General features: G+C 42.2%; 1 protein-coding gene across 4 annotated transcripts in view; it reads left to right on the top strand.

Annotated features, from left to right (window-relative positions):
* Nucleotides 1–14,602, top strand: part of LOC119178800 (glycerol kinase 5) — a 409,569-nt gene that overhangs the window by 190,296 nt on the left and 204,671 nt on the right. For all 4 annotated transcript variants that reach the window (XM_075868891.1, XM_037430055.2, XM_075868972.1 and 1 more), the window contains exons 8-9: nt 8,558–8,695; nt 11,392–11,465. In XM_075868891.1, the coding sequence (XP_075725006.1) occupies nt 8,558–8,695; nt 11,392–11,465 (212 nt within the window). The remainder of the gene's footprint in view (nt 1–8,557; nt 8,696–11,391; nt 11,466–14,602) is intronic.

Genomic DNA, 14,602 nt, shown 5'->3' with positions numbered 1-14,602 from the left:
GAAGCTTCTGGTGCTGTCCCATCCGCACGATCAACTTATGAGCGGCAAAACATAACAGGCCCTTTGGAACACTGCTAGTTTTGGCTCCATGAAAAAAAGAAGAAAACATCATTAGACCTCAGGTTGACAGGTTATGGTTGATTTGTACAGATTAAGCTAACAATGTTACCATAATTATTCTCAAAGGTGTAACAAACAAAATGGCACAATGCTATGCTATTGACACATATTTGTTATGCATTGTTTAAAAAAAAAACATACTGAAATTTTGGTGATCTTGCAAAAGTTAGTTCACATTTTTCTTTCAATGCAGACTAACCTAGGCCTATCGTACAAGTTGCTAACAGGTGGTATGTAAAAAGACTGCATATGATACAGAGACACATTCTCTTCTTGTCATCATTTCTAACTTCTTTATTTAATACCTCAGTCCTCCTAGTTGCCTATGCAAGAAATCATTTGTCGTTTGCAACTGCTCAAGCTTGCTTCACTCCTGCAACACTTGTTTTCTAACCTCCCCGGACAATAAAGGGGTACTAACTGCAAAATTTTTAATTTTTTTGCTTGAAATGAAAGGCCCAACCTTCAAAGATATAGAAAATGTACTGCAGAGTGCGAGTGCAATCCGCAAAAGTAATAACAGTATCATTTTAAAAGCTAGTTTTCATATCTACAGTGCCCTGACATCGTAACACAATATGAGCTCCTCGTCATGTGCTTGTGCGAGAAATCGTGAAACTCGCTCCGCTGCTACTCATGTGACTCCATTGCCAACCCACAAGCAGTCATTTTGATAGATTTTGTGACGCTGAGTGGCCGTTTTGATACCTGATGTCATCAGAACTAGCCAGATTACAGCATGAAGTCCCTAGAATTGCCTTATGTGCCACGGGAAACCTGACTTTAATATAAGAAATAATATATCTGATCATGATTTTATTTGCTTCTCACTTGCTCAGAGTGATCTTTGTATCCATAAAATTCGCATGGCAGGGTAAACACACTTTTGAAAAGTGGTGTCGTACTCCTTTAGAATGTTGGCTGCGGAGGCCAATTCGAAGGAGCTATTGAGGCCAACATATCGGGCAATCTTTAAATGTCCCTGCTTGCTTGCCATTTTGACAAAAGAGAATGACCCTCTGTGACTTGCTGCTGAGTTTTGCAATTCTTTCATTGCTAGCACCAAGTCCTGAACCTCAATTCTTGGTACAGCTGTATTCTGTTTTTTGTCAAAGTTCTTTTTCACTCACTTTCTGTACTTATCTTCACCCTCTTTAGTTCTCTCTCCTGTCAGGCTGATAATTATTTCAACTCACTGTCACGTTGGCTGGTAAATATGTTGCTTTGCAGGAGCAGTCAAAAGTCTGTTCATGAATGTTTATTTTTGTTCTTATTTTTTTCCTTGCTCCTGCAATAGCTTCATTGAGGCTGCAGTATGTAAAAATGCATAAGAAGTGTGCACCCAAGAGATGCTTTTTAGGGCTGTGCACGATGAGCTACGTCACTTAAAGGCAGCTCTTCCATCCTTCTGGGAAGTCTGGACACATGCTTAAGTATTATAATATGTCTTAATTAGTGGCCTTCACTATTCCATTAACTGCTGAATGACATGGAGCAGTAAACCTGAGCGCGATTCGCTGTTGGTTTGCCCGTTTGTTGGGTTGATGACTCTGTGAATTTGGTTCACTGTCTCACTAATACTGACTTTTTGTTAGATATCTTTTAATTTAGAAAGGAAATCAGACTGTTGGTATGGTCTTTTCTGCTTTTGCTGCCACACACCTTTTACAAGCCATAACCTTTGGATTTTTCTTACAAAATTCTCCCAAGTCCATGTGAGGGACCTTCAACGGTGCAGAAAAGTGTTCTGATGATACTATATGTTGAGTCAGCTGCCTAAACCTTACTTTATTAATCTGGCACTCATGATATGATTATCTTGTTGTTTCTTCTTTTATGCCAGATCATGTGAACTGCTTGGTTAGCTTCGTGTATGTCCACTGGATGCCGTCATGACCACCCAAATGACAGCAGTTATGATTGATTGATATTTGGAGTTTAATGTCCCAAATCACCACATGATTATGAGAGACGCCGTGGTGAAGGGCTCCGGAAATTTTGACCACCTGGGACAGCACTTATGATAGAGATTGAATATTGTTTAATTAGTATGGATGGCACTGTTATCAATCCTGCTTGTGTCAGTTTTAGAGCTTCAGTTTCTTCTCAAAGCTTGACAGCATTTACTGTCTTACACATCAGCTAGTGGGATCCCCAATACAGATACTGCACCACCGTCTTTCATGGAAGCTTCTGGGTGCCTTTAGGATGGCCGGTGCTTCTTTCTTTGTTGTCGTGCAATTCACTCTCGCTTTGTTAAACGTGTAGCTGCGGCAACCAACCACACAAATTTAGAAACTACTTGGCAGTCTTTCATCTTGCTATTAGAGTATCGCTCCTATTCACTATTGTGATTCATGTGTATTCAGCTTGAATGGTAAAGCAGTCTAGTAGACTAAATACGGGATTATGTCACATAATTTTTTTAACAGTGCAAACCTCTCTTTGCTTCTATTCCTTGCGTTCAGTCTTTGATTTAGCCACTTGTGCAGCTGTCAGTTTTGTACACGATGCTATGCCATCACTGTGACTTGCTCTGTGATCTTGACACACCTAAAAGTGCAGACTTCTTCGCATGCAACTTTCCTAAAAAAGAACTATAAATGTCACTAGACAGTAGGTTGCTGAACTCAAAATTTAAAGTCATTTTGTTTTATCCTCTGCTACTTCTAGACTGGCCCCTGAAGCAATGTGGATCAGTGACCGGAACTGGAATGTTGCCGCGTACTGCTGCTCGGCTCAGTGTGGACAAGTACTGCAATAAGGACAGCATCCGCCTTTGTGGACATTTTCTGAAAGCGTTTAGTACACATAATTTCTCATTCTGCTTGACAAGAAACTGTTGTGCAACATTACCTTTGGTAACATTTGAAAATGTGAAATGAATCCATGAATTGCCAGAGCAAACCTGCTCCCATGGAGACTTCATATTTACTTTGGATAAAAAAAATCGCAAATACAGTTTTGTAGTGCTGGATGTTTTCACTTTCACTTGACCTAAAACGAGCAAAATCTGGTCTGTTAGGTCATCTTCAAGCACAGTTACACCATAGTACTGTCTGTCATCAGAGGTGAAATCAAAGTCAAACTCAGCTCAATTTTTTGAGGGCTGGGTGTACTTTCCACTGCGCAATGACTTCAATTTCTAGCAAGTTCAGAATCCTTGAATTGAAATGCTTTTTGCTGGTGATATTTTAAAATATTAAAATTCCATAGGGCAAGCCATTCGGTCTGTCCTGCCAATTTGTCTGCTGTGTTATGGCTAATTAGGTCAGTTGGTCAACAATGTTTATGTGTTGCAAAATATGTAAACGAATATGGCTTAGTATATACGGAAGGAGGTCCCATAGCACAAAGCTTAAAGGCTCAAGGCTCCTGTGAAAAATATACATGTTGATAACTATAGAAAAATGGCAACTAAAAAGTGGCAAGTTATTATGATAGAAATAAAGACAAGGCAAACTTGTAATGTAAATTCCAGCTGAAATGGTAATAAAACAATCTTCAGTAATTATACATGGCTATGAAAAAGATGGCGGTAGAATATTGAACAAAAGGAACTTCAATTAGTGATACACCAGACATCTCAAATCTACTTAAAAGTATTGAACGACAATTGTTTAGTGCATAGTGATATTGAATTCCAAAAATGTATGGCAGCAAATATGGTAGTGTGTTTGCCGTAGTTAGTGCGTGTATGTGGTAGTAAAAAAATTGTTGTTAGAGGCGAACCTGGTGGGATTAGCGTTTACCAATGGAAATTTTCGCAAGACATTGGCTGTTATGGAAGTGTTAAAACCCTTAAATGCAAGAATCCTCAGTGTATGTTTGAATAAATTACACACTGTTAGTACACTATGTTGCTGAAGAAGCGGGGGCACGCTGGTGAATAGAGTACTGAATGTTAGGATGCGAATGGCTTGGTTTTGGAGACGTTGAAGTGGGAGGATATGAGATGGATAGGTGTTTGCCAATGACGTGATGCAGTAGGTAATATGACTGTGGATAATGGCGTAGTATAGCTTAAGCAAAGTTGAAGCATGGTCATTCTTTAATTAATGCTCTGATACCATAAGCTATCCTCTGTCCTATAAGTGAAATGTGATGATAGTACTTTAGATGAGCATCTAGGAGTACTCCCAAGAATATGAACTTAGTGGAACAAAGATGTCTGTGGCTCTTGATAGTAATAGCCGGGGTAAGTGAAAGAGCATTATGACTCAAATGGAAGATAATGAACTGTGTTTTATTTGTGTGAATTCTTAAACCATTAGCTGTGTACCAATTCTTTAATAATAATGGTGTCCAAGGACTTCTTCTGTGCAATTATAAGAGCTCTTTACATCCCATTGCTAATCTAAGAAAATGGGGGACCACAAGCAGGCTGTTGTGACCAGCACATCATTGCATTCGCGTATTCAAGACCAGAGCCCTACACCAACAACGTCCTTGTTTATTTCTACCGCTCGTGCCCTCCCATTTTTTTTTCTCTTTGGTTCTCCTGCTTGTCGTCGTGGGGTCGCAATCATCCGCTACAATTGCCTCATTTGAAAATTTGTATAAAACCTTCACTCGTACACCATGCTAGACAGCTTGAGATGCAAGCTGCTTTTAGGATCAATGGGCTTTGTCACATAGTCTTCATCAATAGTGGTACTTGCGCACTGCTCTGCTTCACCAAATGAATTCACAATAAAACAAAAAAAAGGTAGCTGTTAATAGTAGACTTCAAAATTTTGCAGTTGAGCATCTGCACATTTCTAAAAAAATGAAATTTCAAATTTCTGGGTTTATAGATGTAAACACCTCTTGGAGAGACATAAAAACTAGTATTGCCACGTGGCCATGATGTGAAGACTGCAGTAGTCGGCGGGGTTGAGACCAAACTTTTTATTTTAGCAAAACCTTGCCTGAAGTATGGAAAGCCAAACTACAAGCAATACATATAAACAGTGCGTCGGCCATCAATATTCTGACAAGCAGTACAGTGCATCTGCTTTTATACAAGAGCTATTGAAAATTTTGGGGTTATTGCTGGTGGCTGTGTAAGCACTAGGCTATTCGCGTCCTGCCACAAACTTAACAGTGTGATCTCAAGTTATCATGGAGCTCTTGAAAAACTGTTGCGCCGAGTGTTGCTTAGAGTCTTTGTGGATGAAACCCGACTTTATCGAAATAAAACACACGTGGCAATACGCATGTACTTAGTTGTCAGGCTTGTCAATTATTTGCTAAATTTATCCCAAGTAAAAAGATATTTTATCCTGAAAGGCCAAAAAAACATCGGAATATGCTGTGTTGTGCTGCATGTGTTATTGCTGTGAGAAATATATTATAAAGCAATTCACATACCTGTAATAACAATATACGTGAACTTCACATTCCCCAAGCAGTTTGCAGTGGCAAGTAATTTTTTAAATTTTCAACACATCTTATGACAGCCTTAATTTATCTTCTCATATCCAGAATTCTCTAGCAAAAACAATTAACATATGGCATTTTCTTTTTTTCTTTCAGGACAACATTAAAATGTTTATGTAATGTTTTACATTTGTTTTTATTATTGTTTTGCAACAAAGCACTCAGAGTATGTAAGTATTTGACTCAACTTGAGCCAGAAAATGAATGCTTCCAAAGCTTCTCAAAAAATAAATTTTATTGATATTAACAATTATATTTATCCAGGTGGTCACTCGTGATTTTGGCAAGAATTTTGCCAATGTATTGGCACTCACTGCATTTTCTGTCTGGCATGGGCTGAATATTAAAATGTACTTTTTCGTAGTTTGCTTAGTTAACTTTATTTGTATCTCAGCAGAGTTATTTGTGCTGTCTGACCTTGTGTTTTTATCATTATTGTGCAAATAATACAATAATAAACAAGTAAGTTATTATGAACAGGCTTATGCTTAGTTAACTGATGTAAGCTAAGAGTAAGTAAAAAATATGTGCAATAAACTGATTTTCTTGCTAATGGACGGCAAGATTAAGAGCAACTTTCACTAAATACACTTATGCTTTTACTTGCATTGCATGTCACGAATTGGCATCACTTGTTGCCAGGTGCGTTTTCTTTTTTTCATTTACATACCTTGAGGCATGTGCAAGGGTCTGTTCAATGTGAGATGGGATACAGCACAAAAAAAAAAAAGCACTCGTGATGTTTGCAGATGCCCAATCACATTCACACAAAAAGATGGTGGGTCATTGGTAGCAACAACACTACTAAGGGTGTGCAAATATTTAAATAACAGACCCAATAGCATTTGCTAGTCAAATTTAATTGTACATACTCAAAATATCAAATATTTAAAAAATAATTAGCCCCGATGGGACAATCCTGAAGCAGCAAAACATGGGATCAGCTGGAGGTTTATTTTCTTTTTGTAATCCCTGAACTACCACAATATATGTAGCCCAAGTATTGGCAGCACTATTGATTCTATAACCATTACCAGATAAAGCATTTTTTGCTGCAAACTGCACTTTCACTCTGTTTTTACTGTTGTGAAACTGCATCACATTAATCCTTTCCTATTTTCATCATGGAAGTTAGGGACTATGACTGCATTTAGCTTCACGAATAAAAACACATGCCAGTAAGTCTCTTGTTCACATAAATTGTTCTTACAGATACAGCTTTCAACACTTGATTTTTACATGCTCTCTGTGCCAGGGTATATGTTGTGATAATTTTGCCTGTTCCAATAAATCTTTAGCTGAATGCATGGTGTTCGGTTGAAAATTGTTTAGATTTTACACTGAAATTTTACTTAAAAGCTGGCAACAGAGTTTTAACTTGAATAATGGAGTTGCTGAGGCATTTTGACATACAGTTGAAAAGTATTTTGAAGGCTCCGGTCGCTGCTGTATACGAGCTTATCACAGTTTTCATACTTGTAGTATTATTTGGGTGACAGCTCATGAATATTTATTTCAAGTAAACTGTTTTGGAGTTCTAGGATAATTTTTAAAAAGGTCTCGTTTTTATTTGAAAACTATCACAAGAGTATTTGGTTAACTTAAGCATTATTTTTGGTTATACTGTTATTGGATTTATATTGAATTCGCTTTTGAAATTTACTACTCGCAAACCACTTGCTCGCGCGCGTCTGTTTCGAAAAGCAGTTTCGAAATGCTCCTAGACGTCGGAATCGCGTGCCGTTGAACGCCCGTGCAAGATAGTGCGAGGGTGTTAATCATTTCTGAAAATCGGCAAAATGAAAGAAATGGCTTCGTGGTGAGTACTTTAGGCAATATTTGCTGTGGCACTGTATTTATTCCTCTTTCAGCACGATGGAGCATTTACAGAATCGGTACGTAATGATTAATGCATACTACGTTTAGTGCGCAGTTAGCAGTGTTCTCGACGAGTATGTACATATTAACGTGGTTTTACTGCAACAAGCTTTGAACGTGTGTGTAGCGGGGAGATGGGTACATAGGCGTGCGCAGGGTTCCGCTTTAGTAAGGGGGCAGGGGACGTGAAGATTCGTCGCAGCGCCCCTCTCCCTATCATGTCAATGTATTAAGCTTGCTTCGCACCTCCTCCTCTCCCTTTCTGTGCCCTGTACACACGCTTACGTGAGCGAGTGTGTGCACGCGCTGCTAGAACTTCACGCTGCAGCCAGCTAGATGATGCAATATCATTCACTGCTTTATGTCTTCACGTCTGTGTAGGGTCCTGCTGTTGGTTATTTTTGTGCTGATTTCGTGGGCCTGCTGCTTTTGTATTGATCATGTAAAGTGAGAGAATATTAGTGAAATAAAGATAAATTTTCTTCCAATGTGGCTGCCATGAAAAGCTACGTGTGTGCTCTAAACACAGAGGTAGCTGCTCCAAAAGCAGATTTTGCCTGCTTCAATGGCTGCTACAAAATGCTGCAAGACATTCTCACCACTGCGACTGCCATGGGAAACTGCTCAGAAGGTGCTAAGAAAAGAACACGCGTTTTTATGTAACTATTTTGCATACTCCGGGATCGTTAGTTACTTCTCTCGTTTGAAGTTTTCGGAGGAGCTTACGGCACAAATGGCATTAATAAACAATTGAAGTGTGTTGAAAGTGGTTTCATGCGAGCGAGCCGAGCGTCGTCTGCTAGCGCCGCTCTTTGGACCCCTCTAGAGGTTGTGCATGCTGTTATCACTACCTTTATAAATATCGGGATATCTATTTTATCAATGGCAGCCAGATGCGGCCGACTCAACATAAACAAGGTGCTGTCTGAGGCAAGGCAAAAACATAGAAGCATGGTCTGTAGCAGACTATTGTCTTTCGATGATATTTGCATCGAAGCTAGCAAACACATGACCAATTTGTTATTTTTTTCCTGATCATTAGTCATTCGTGAGTGTGTGCTTTCTTCGTTGTTTTTGCAGTGTTCTAGTTTAAGAGCAGCGAATACGTTTCTAAGTACGAGCATCATGATCCTCGCAGCTTCACGAGGGTGCTCGTGAAGGCCGCGTCTTGATGGGCACGGTCGATAGCTTTCTGCTGTGGCGATTGACTGGAGGCCGCGTGCACGCCACAGACCCTTCCAACGCCTGCATCACCGGACTGTTCGACCCCTTCACGGTGAGCATCTCATGGTGTGTGCCCCTCTTGAGTACGTTTGCACGGCCGCTGGGCAAAAACAAGGTGCAGCCTGTTGCGTGCCACCGAAGCGACGCGATGGGCTTAGTTCACCTCGAGTCTGCGCTGGCGCCACCACTCCTCCCAGGAGAAACGCTTTCACACGCAGTGCTACGTGAGAAAGTAGGCCGTGAAAAAAAACGCGTTTCGTGGTACCACTTCACAGGTTTGATTCTTTATCGTTAAGAGTACTTATTAGGAGTACCTTTTACACCACATATGTGGACAGTTCGCCCCTGGAGGGCCAATATTTTGTCTGTGTAGGCCTGAATACGCTCCATAAATACTCATCGTTTCACTCTCCTGAAAAGAAAAGGGTCACTGATTCTGTTCATAAGGCAATTGCCGGGCATATTCCAAGGGGTGACTTATCAGTCCACCGAAACGCACCGCGAAAGCATGGACAATTTAAATGTAGATTCTTTTAGTGCCTCAAAAGGGCTGGTTGTGGTCCAAATACCGAGTTGAAAGCAAGAGTTTACAACACAAACGAGTTATGTATTCTCACTAAAGGCATCACAAAAACTTGCACATTTGGCAGGTATCATTTATAACTCACGAAATAACAGAGAGCGTGTAAAACAATGGTAACAAACTTTCCGCGCTACAAATGCAATTGCACGCACTATAAACTGCGCAACAACACTTAGCGGCGTTGAATATTCACCACACTTGTGTACTCCACATTTTTCGAACGTGTCTTGAATATTTCTCTTCGAGGAAGCGCTGAAACACTCTGGCGCTGGTCCTTGTCCTGGCGTCACTCTTCATTAAAGTAAACCAGCGGCATCATAACTAGATTCTTCAACATCAACTCACTGCACTTCACGATGCACTCACACCGCTCAAAAAATACAACTCCTTGGTTGAGTTCACCACCCGTCCTACCCTCTGTCACCTCTAGTTTGGACCACTCGCGGTTTCGCAAACAACCCAAGTAATTGCGACAGTGATGGGAAAGGATTTCATCTCGCCAGTTCTTTTGCGCAGACGGTTGCCCCCAAAAGAGGCCCTTTGTCAATATCTTGATCATTTCTTATCTGTGCTGGTTGGCTGACACGTGTGTTAAAAGTGAGGGTGCGCCCTAGGCGCGTTTTGATCCTTGTATCCTTGCGTCCGCCCGTGGAGAGAACGTTTGGCAGGACGATGTGATGCTGTCGTCTGGAGACGGCAATGCACGTCAGATTCTGAGCTCGTGTGTGATCAAAATGAGTTCTCTGTTATGAATAATGTGCATACTGATACGCTTTTCACACAATAAATTGCAGAGGAATACGCTGTACTTGGAAGTAGCATCTTTTTTTTTTCGCGTTAGAGCTGCTCAGAGGCACCCAAGAGCTTCATGGTGTCACACCATTAAAAAACCGACTGCCACACACGCACACATTAAAAATCGTACTCCATCTCAGGAAAGATGAGACAAGCTACCCCAAAGACATGATCGCATGCAAAAACAGCACGAGAAAGCACGCGAAAAAAATTGGCCCCGTATCTGCATGTAATCAGCAAATGTCGTCGAAAGACGATAGTCTTGCGTGTGGAGAGAGTGAAGAAAACATATATTTGATGTTCTGCGCAAGAAAATCGGGGAATGGTATTCCGGAGGTGCTTGTTAGAGTGCCTCGAGCGTGCAGCGGAGGCAAACGAGCGCATCAAGTCACGTCACACGTGAGACATAAGCGCCATCTGGCAGTTTTATTTCGAAAACTAAGCGCGTGGCCCTTAGACGGGCGTGCGTGCCCGTCTCAGAGGTGATAAGGTGTAAAACGAAAGGCGACGGGTAGGTGCCACCACTGTATCGTCTTAGCAAAGCGTTGGAAACACTCGCTTATTCGCGCAAGCGTTGCTTGGTCAGCGCAACGTGATAAGCGCTATGGTCCTTAGAAATACTTATGTATGCCTTTTCTAGTAAAAGACAAACATGCAGATTATATACGTGCAGAATATATACGCGTGCAACAGCGATGATGCTACTCGTTAGCAGCCTACTAATTGTGGTAAGTTCGTCAGGCAGGCTAGGGAGATAAGAATCCGGAGCGCCCTTCAGTTCACAATTCAAGTAAAGGCTTGTTAATCAGGTGCCGTTCATTTCATACTTCAATTCTGATTCGTGCAGGTTCGAGTAGCACTCACTTGATTTCGCAAGGCGTCGTTAATGTACGATAACAGAGCTGAAATGTAACTTTTCACATTGCGGCAAATGATCAAGTGGCGCGAATTCACGTGGCCACAGAAAGTATCTTTATCTCATATACATTTCAGTGCAGCTCATGACTTTATACAGTGACAGCGGCACGGTCCATACGTCCGCACGTACTATCCATTCCTATGCTAGCTAATAGGTTGACCCTCCTGCGGGGGCTCTCTCTAATCGTACAGCGCCTCACCTTTATTTGTGTTCGTTGTGAATGCCAGACCCCTCGTGCATGCTCTTCGCTTAGGGAGGTACAACATTGTGGGTAACTGTCGGCTGTATTCAAAACGAATTGGCTAATTGTACAATAATTGGCTAGCGATGTACAATAATTGTAACTTGACTCACGTGCTCACACGGGACGCATCTCCTCGCTACATTAAAAAGCTTTGCTTGTCCTCGTGTGTTACTTGATACAGACGCGATGTCCTTGCTTTCGTTTCAGATGGAGTGGTCCTGCCTGATCACAGACATGCTGGATATTCCTGTCAGCATGTTACCCAAAGTTCTCAGCACAAGGTACTGCGAAAAATTATTCTGCAGGAAACGCAGCCGCAGGCTTTTTGTTTTAACAGCAGCCTTTCTCGGACTGCAGTGGGAGACCCTTTGAGTGTACTGCTTGGCACAGCCGTGCTACATGGTTGACTCCGAAGAGTAGTTTCTCGCCAATGGACACACACACACACGTGCGCGCGCACACACACACATGCACACACACACACGCACACACTTGCACACACACACAAACACATATTTATATATATATAATGTCACTTGTGAATGGCTTTATTTACAGGTGCGATAAAATGGTGCTTAGAGCAGCATACTTGCGAGACAAGCCTAGTCTAGTTCACCCAATCACGGAGTCGAAGTGCCGGCTCCGCTACTCTTGTTCTTTCGTGTCGCGTATGCTGGCGCGTCTCCGTTTCATTTTCCACGGATGTAGACCAAGCCCGCCTAGCGAGTTAAATATGCCTATGATACTGTTCGAGGCGGGCAAGGTGAGCGACTTGCATACCGCGCGAACGCCGCTTATTGACTGTGGCTCGGGGGACAACGTAATTCTCATCACCAAGGCGAGCGCCTATCATGCATCAGCCGGAATAGTTTGCTAGATAGTTCCGATACAATCTTTTTCTACGAGTAAAAGCCCATCGCCAAATGTAGTCACCGGCAGAAAAACCTACTGGGATATGCTTGGCATTGTAGCAACTCTTGCTTTTCTTGAAATGACAATGTTCGTAGGTGCGCTAGTCGGCGCGCGTCTTCAGCACGACACTATGTGTGAGCGACGGAAAGATCTTCCTGGCGCGGAAAAGGCAATAGAGTGTCCAGAAAAGTCCGAGGGTTTCGTGTGTGAAGCATGAAAAAGGGCGAATGTCCAGTAACTTCATGCTTGGCGGTGTTATATGCGTAAGGGACAAACAGCAAGATGGTGTCCGAGTTCCTGTGTTAAGCACCAACGTACATCGATTCCATGTTCGTAAGAGTGCAATTCGTACTCACGGTAAGACCGTTAGTTTGCGGATGGTAAAGTGTGGAGTGTCGATAAGAACATATCCAGCTTTTCTAGATCGATGGATGGATTGATGTGGCCATACCCTATAGATCGAGTGGCGGCTAACGCAACCTAGTCGTAATTCTTAGTGAACCAACAAGTAGACTCACCTTTTTTTTCTTTAAATAGGGAAGTATTGAACTGATAATTTGCAGTGAATGGTTTAATTTTCACTCGTGCCTTGACTTTAGCCACCGATCAGATAACCTCCTCCTAGTTCATTCTACCCGCTTAAAGTCTATTTTGCCCTCCCTGTCCCTAAACCCCAGTGCTTTGAAAAACTCGGTGCCATCGTCCTGAACTATAAGGTGAAGCCCTTTACAGAACATTATCAAGTGTTCGGCAGTTTTCTTCTCCTCTCCACACGCAGTGCATACCGTGTCTACCTCTTCGTATTTGGCCTGATAAGTCTTGGTTCCAATACTCCTGTCCTGGCCTCAACCAGTAGAGAAATACCCCGAGTATTATCTTAGATCCTTTCCTTGGCAATTTCCTGCCTAAAAGTTCGATAGATCTCTAGTGCGGACTTCAATCATGCCAATTCTCTACATGTCAGTCTCCGTTTCCTTCACCTTCTTCTTAACCGATAGTTCTTTTTGGTTTGGCCCCCTGCTGTTTTCTAAGTATTTACCCGTCAATTTTCTGGTTCGCTTCTTCCATTTTGTATTGACATTTTTCATGTACAAGTAGCTGGAAACTTTCCTAGCCCAACTCTCCTCCCCCATTTCTCTCAATTGCTTCTCAAATTTTATCTTACTGCTAGCTTCCCTGCCCTCAAATGATGTCCATCCCATATCATCCAGTACTCCCTGATTTGGTATATTCCCGTGAGCTCTTAAAGCAAGCCTACCTATTCTACGTTGGTTAATCTCTAATCTTGCTTGAACTTCTGATCTCATGCACAAGACCGCATTGCCGAACGTTAGACCAGGAACCATGACCCCTTTCCATATTCCCCTCACAACATCATACCTATTGAAATTCCACAGTGCCCTATTTTTAATCACTGCTGCATTCTTGTTACCTTTAGTCGTTACGTATATTTCGTGTTTCCTTAGGTACTCGGTCCCATTGCTTATCCATACGCCCAGATATTTGTATTTATCTGTTCTCTCTAGTGTGACCTCCTGCATCCTCAGCTCACTATCTTCATTATATTTAAAAATCATGACTGCTGATTTTTCCTTACTGAATTTGAAATCTAACATATTTTCCTCATTAACCCAGATGTCGATCAATCTTTGCAAATCTTCCTTATTGTCGGCTATTGGCACTATACCATCTGCGTACATCAATGCTGGTAGTGCCTCTTCAATGAGTTTTCCTTGTTTGAAGAAAGAGAGGTTGAAGCCACATCCACTTCCTTTTAATTTGGCCTCTAATCCTTGTTGGTACATTATGAATAACAAGGGTGACAGAGGACACCCCTGCCTAAGCCCCCATTTTACCTCTATGGGCTTGGATACCTGTTTTTCCCACTTTATAACTACCTTGTTACTTTCATAGATATCCTTCAAAAGATTAGTGGCTCCATCTTCCACACCTAGTGTGTCCAGTATTCCCCACAAGTCCTCTTGAACTTCGCTGAACGGCAGCTAGCCGGCCGCGAACTAAGGGGCCTAGTGAAATATCTCGAGGATCGGACCACCGTCGTCCCACAAGTATTCAGGCGAGGACTGGCGTCATTTTGCCTGAAAAACAACGTCCTTGTAAAAGAGAAGTTCTCTCCCGCCCGAGTCAGCTACCTCATCCTTGTACCTTCGGCAAAGAGTTTGTAGGTCCTTGAGGCCTTACACGACGACCCAACAGGTGGACTCCTTGGTGTTTCGCGTACGCTCGTAAGAATACAGGAAAAGTACTACTGGCTACGCCTTACCGCTGACGTCACTCGTCACGTCAAGACCTACCCAGACTGTGAGCGACGAAAGACAGCACCCACTAGGCCAGCCGGACTTCTCCAGCACATCGATTCACTTTGCCGGCTGTTCCAGTGAATTCACATGGACTTACTGGGGCCTGAATGTGAACAGTCGGCAGAAGTCTGTCTGGTTGGGTATGAAACTGGGAGTTGATTTAGACTCCAACAAAAAGTCTGAAG

This window comes from Rhipicephalus microplus, chromosome 1 (assembly GCF_043290135.1).
Source record: "Rhipicephalus microplus isolate Deutch F79 chromosome 1, USDA_Rmic, whole genome shotgun sequence".
NCBI lineage: Eukaryota > Metazoa > Arthropoda > Arachnida > Ixodida > Ixodidae > Rhipicephalus > Rhipicephalus microplus.
Note: the sequence above shows the minus strand (reverse complement) of the source record. Positions and strands in the feature narration are given on the sequence as shown.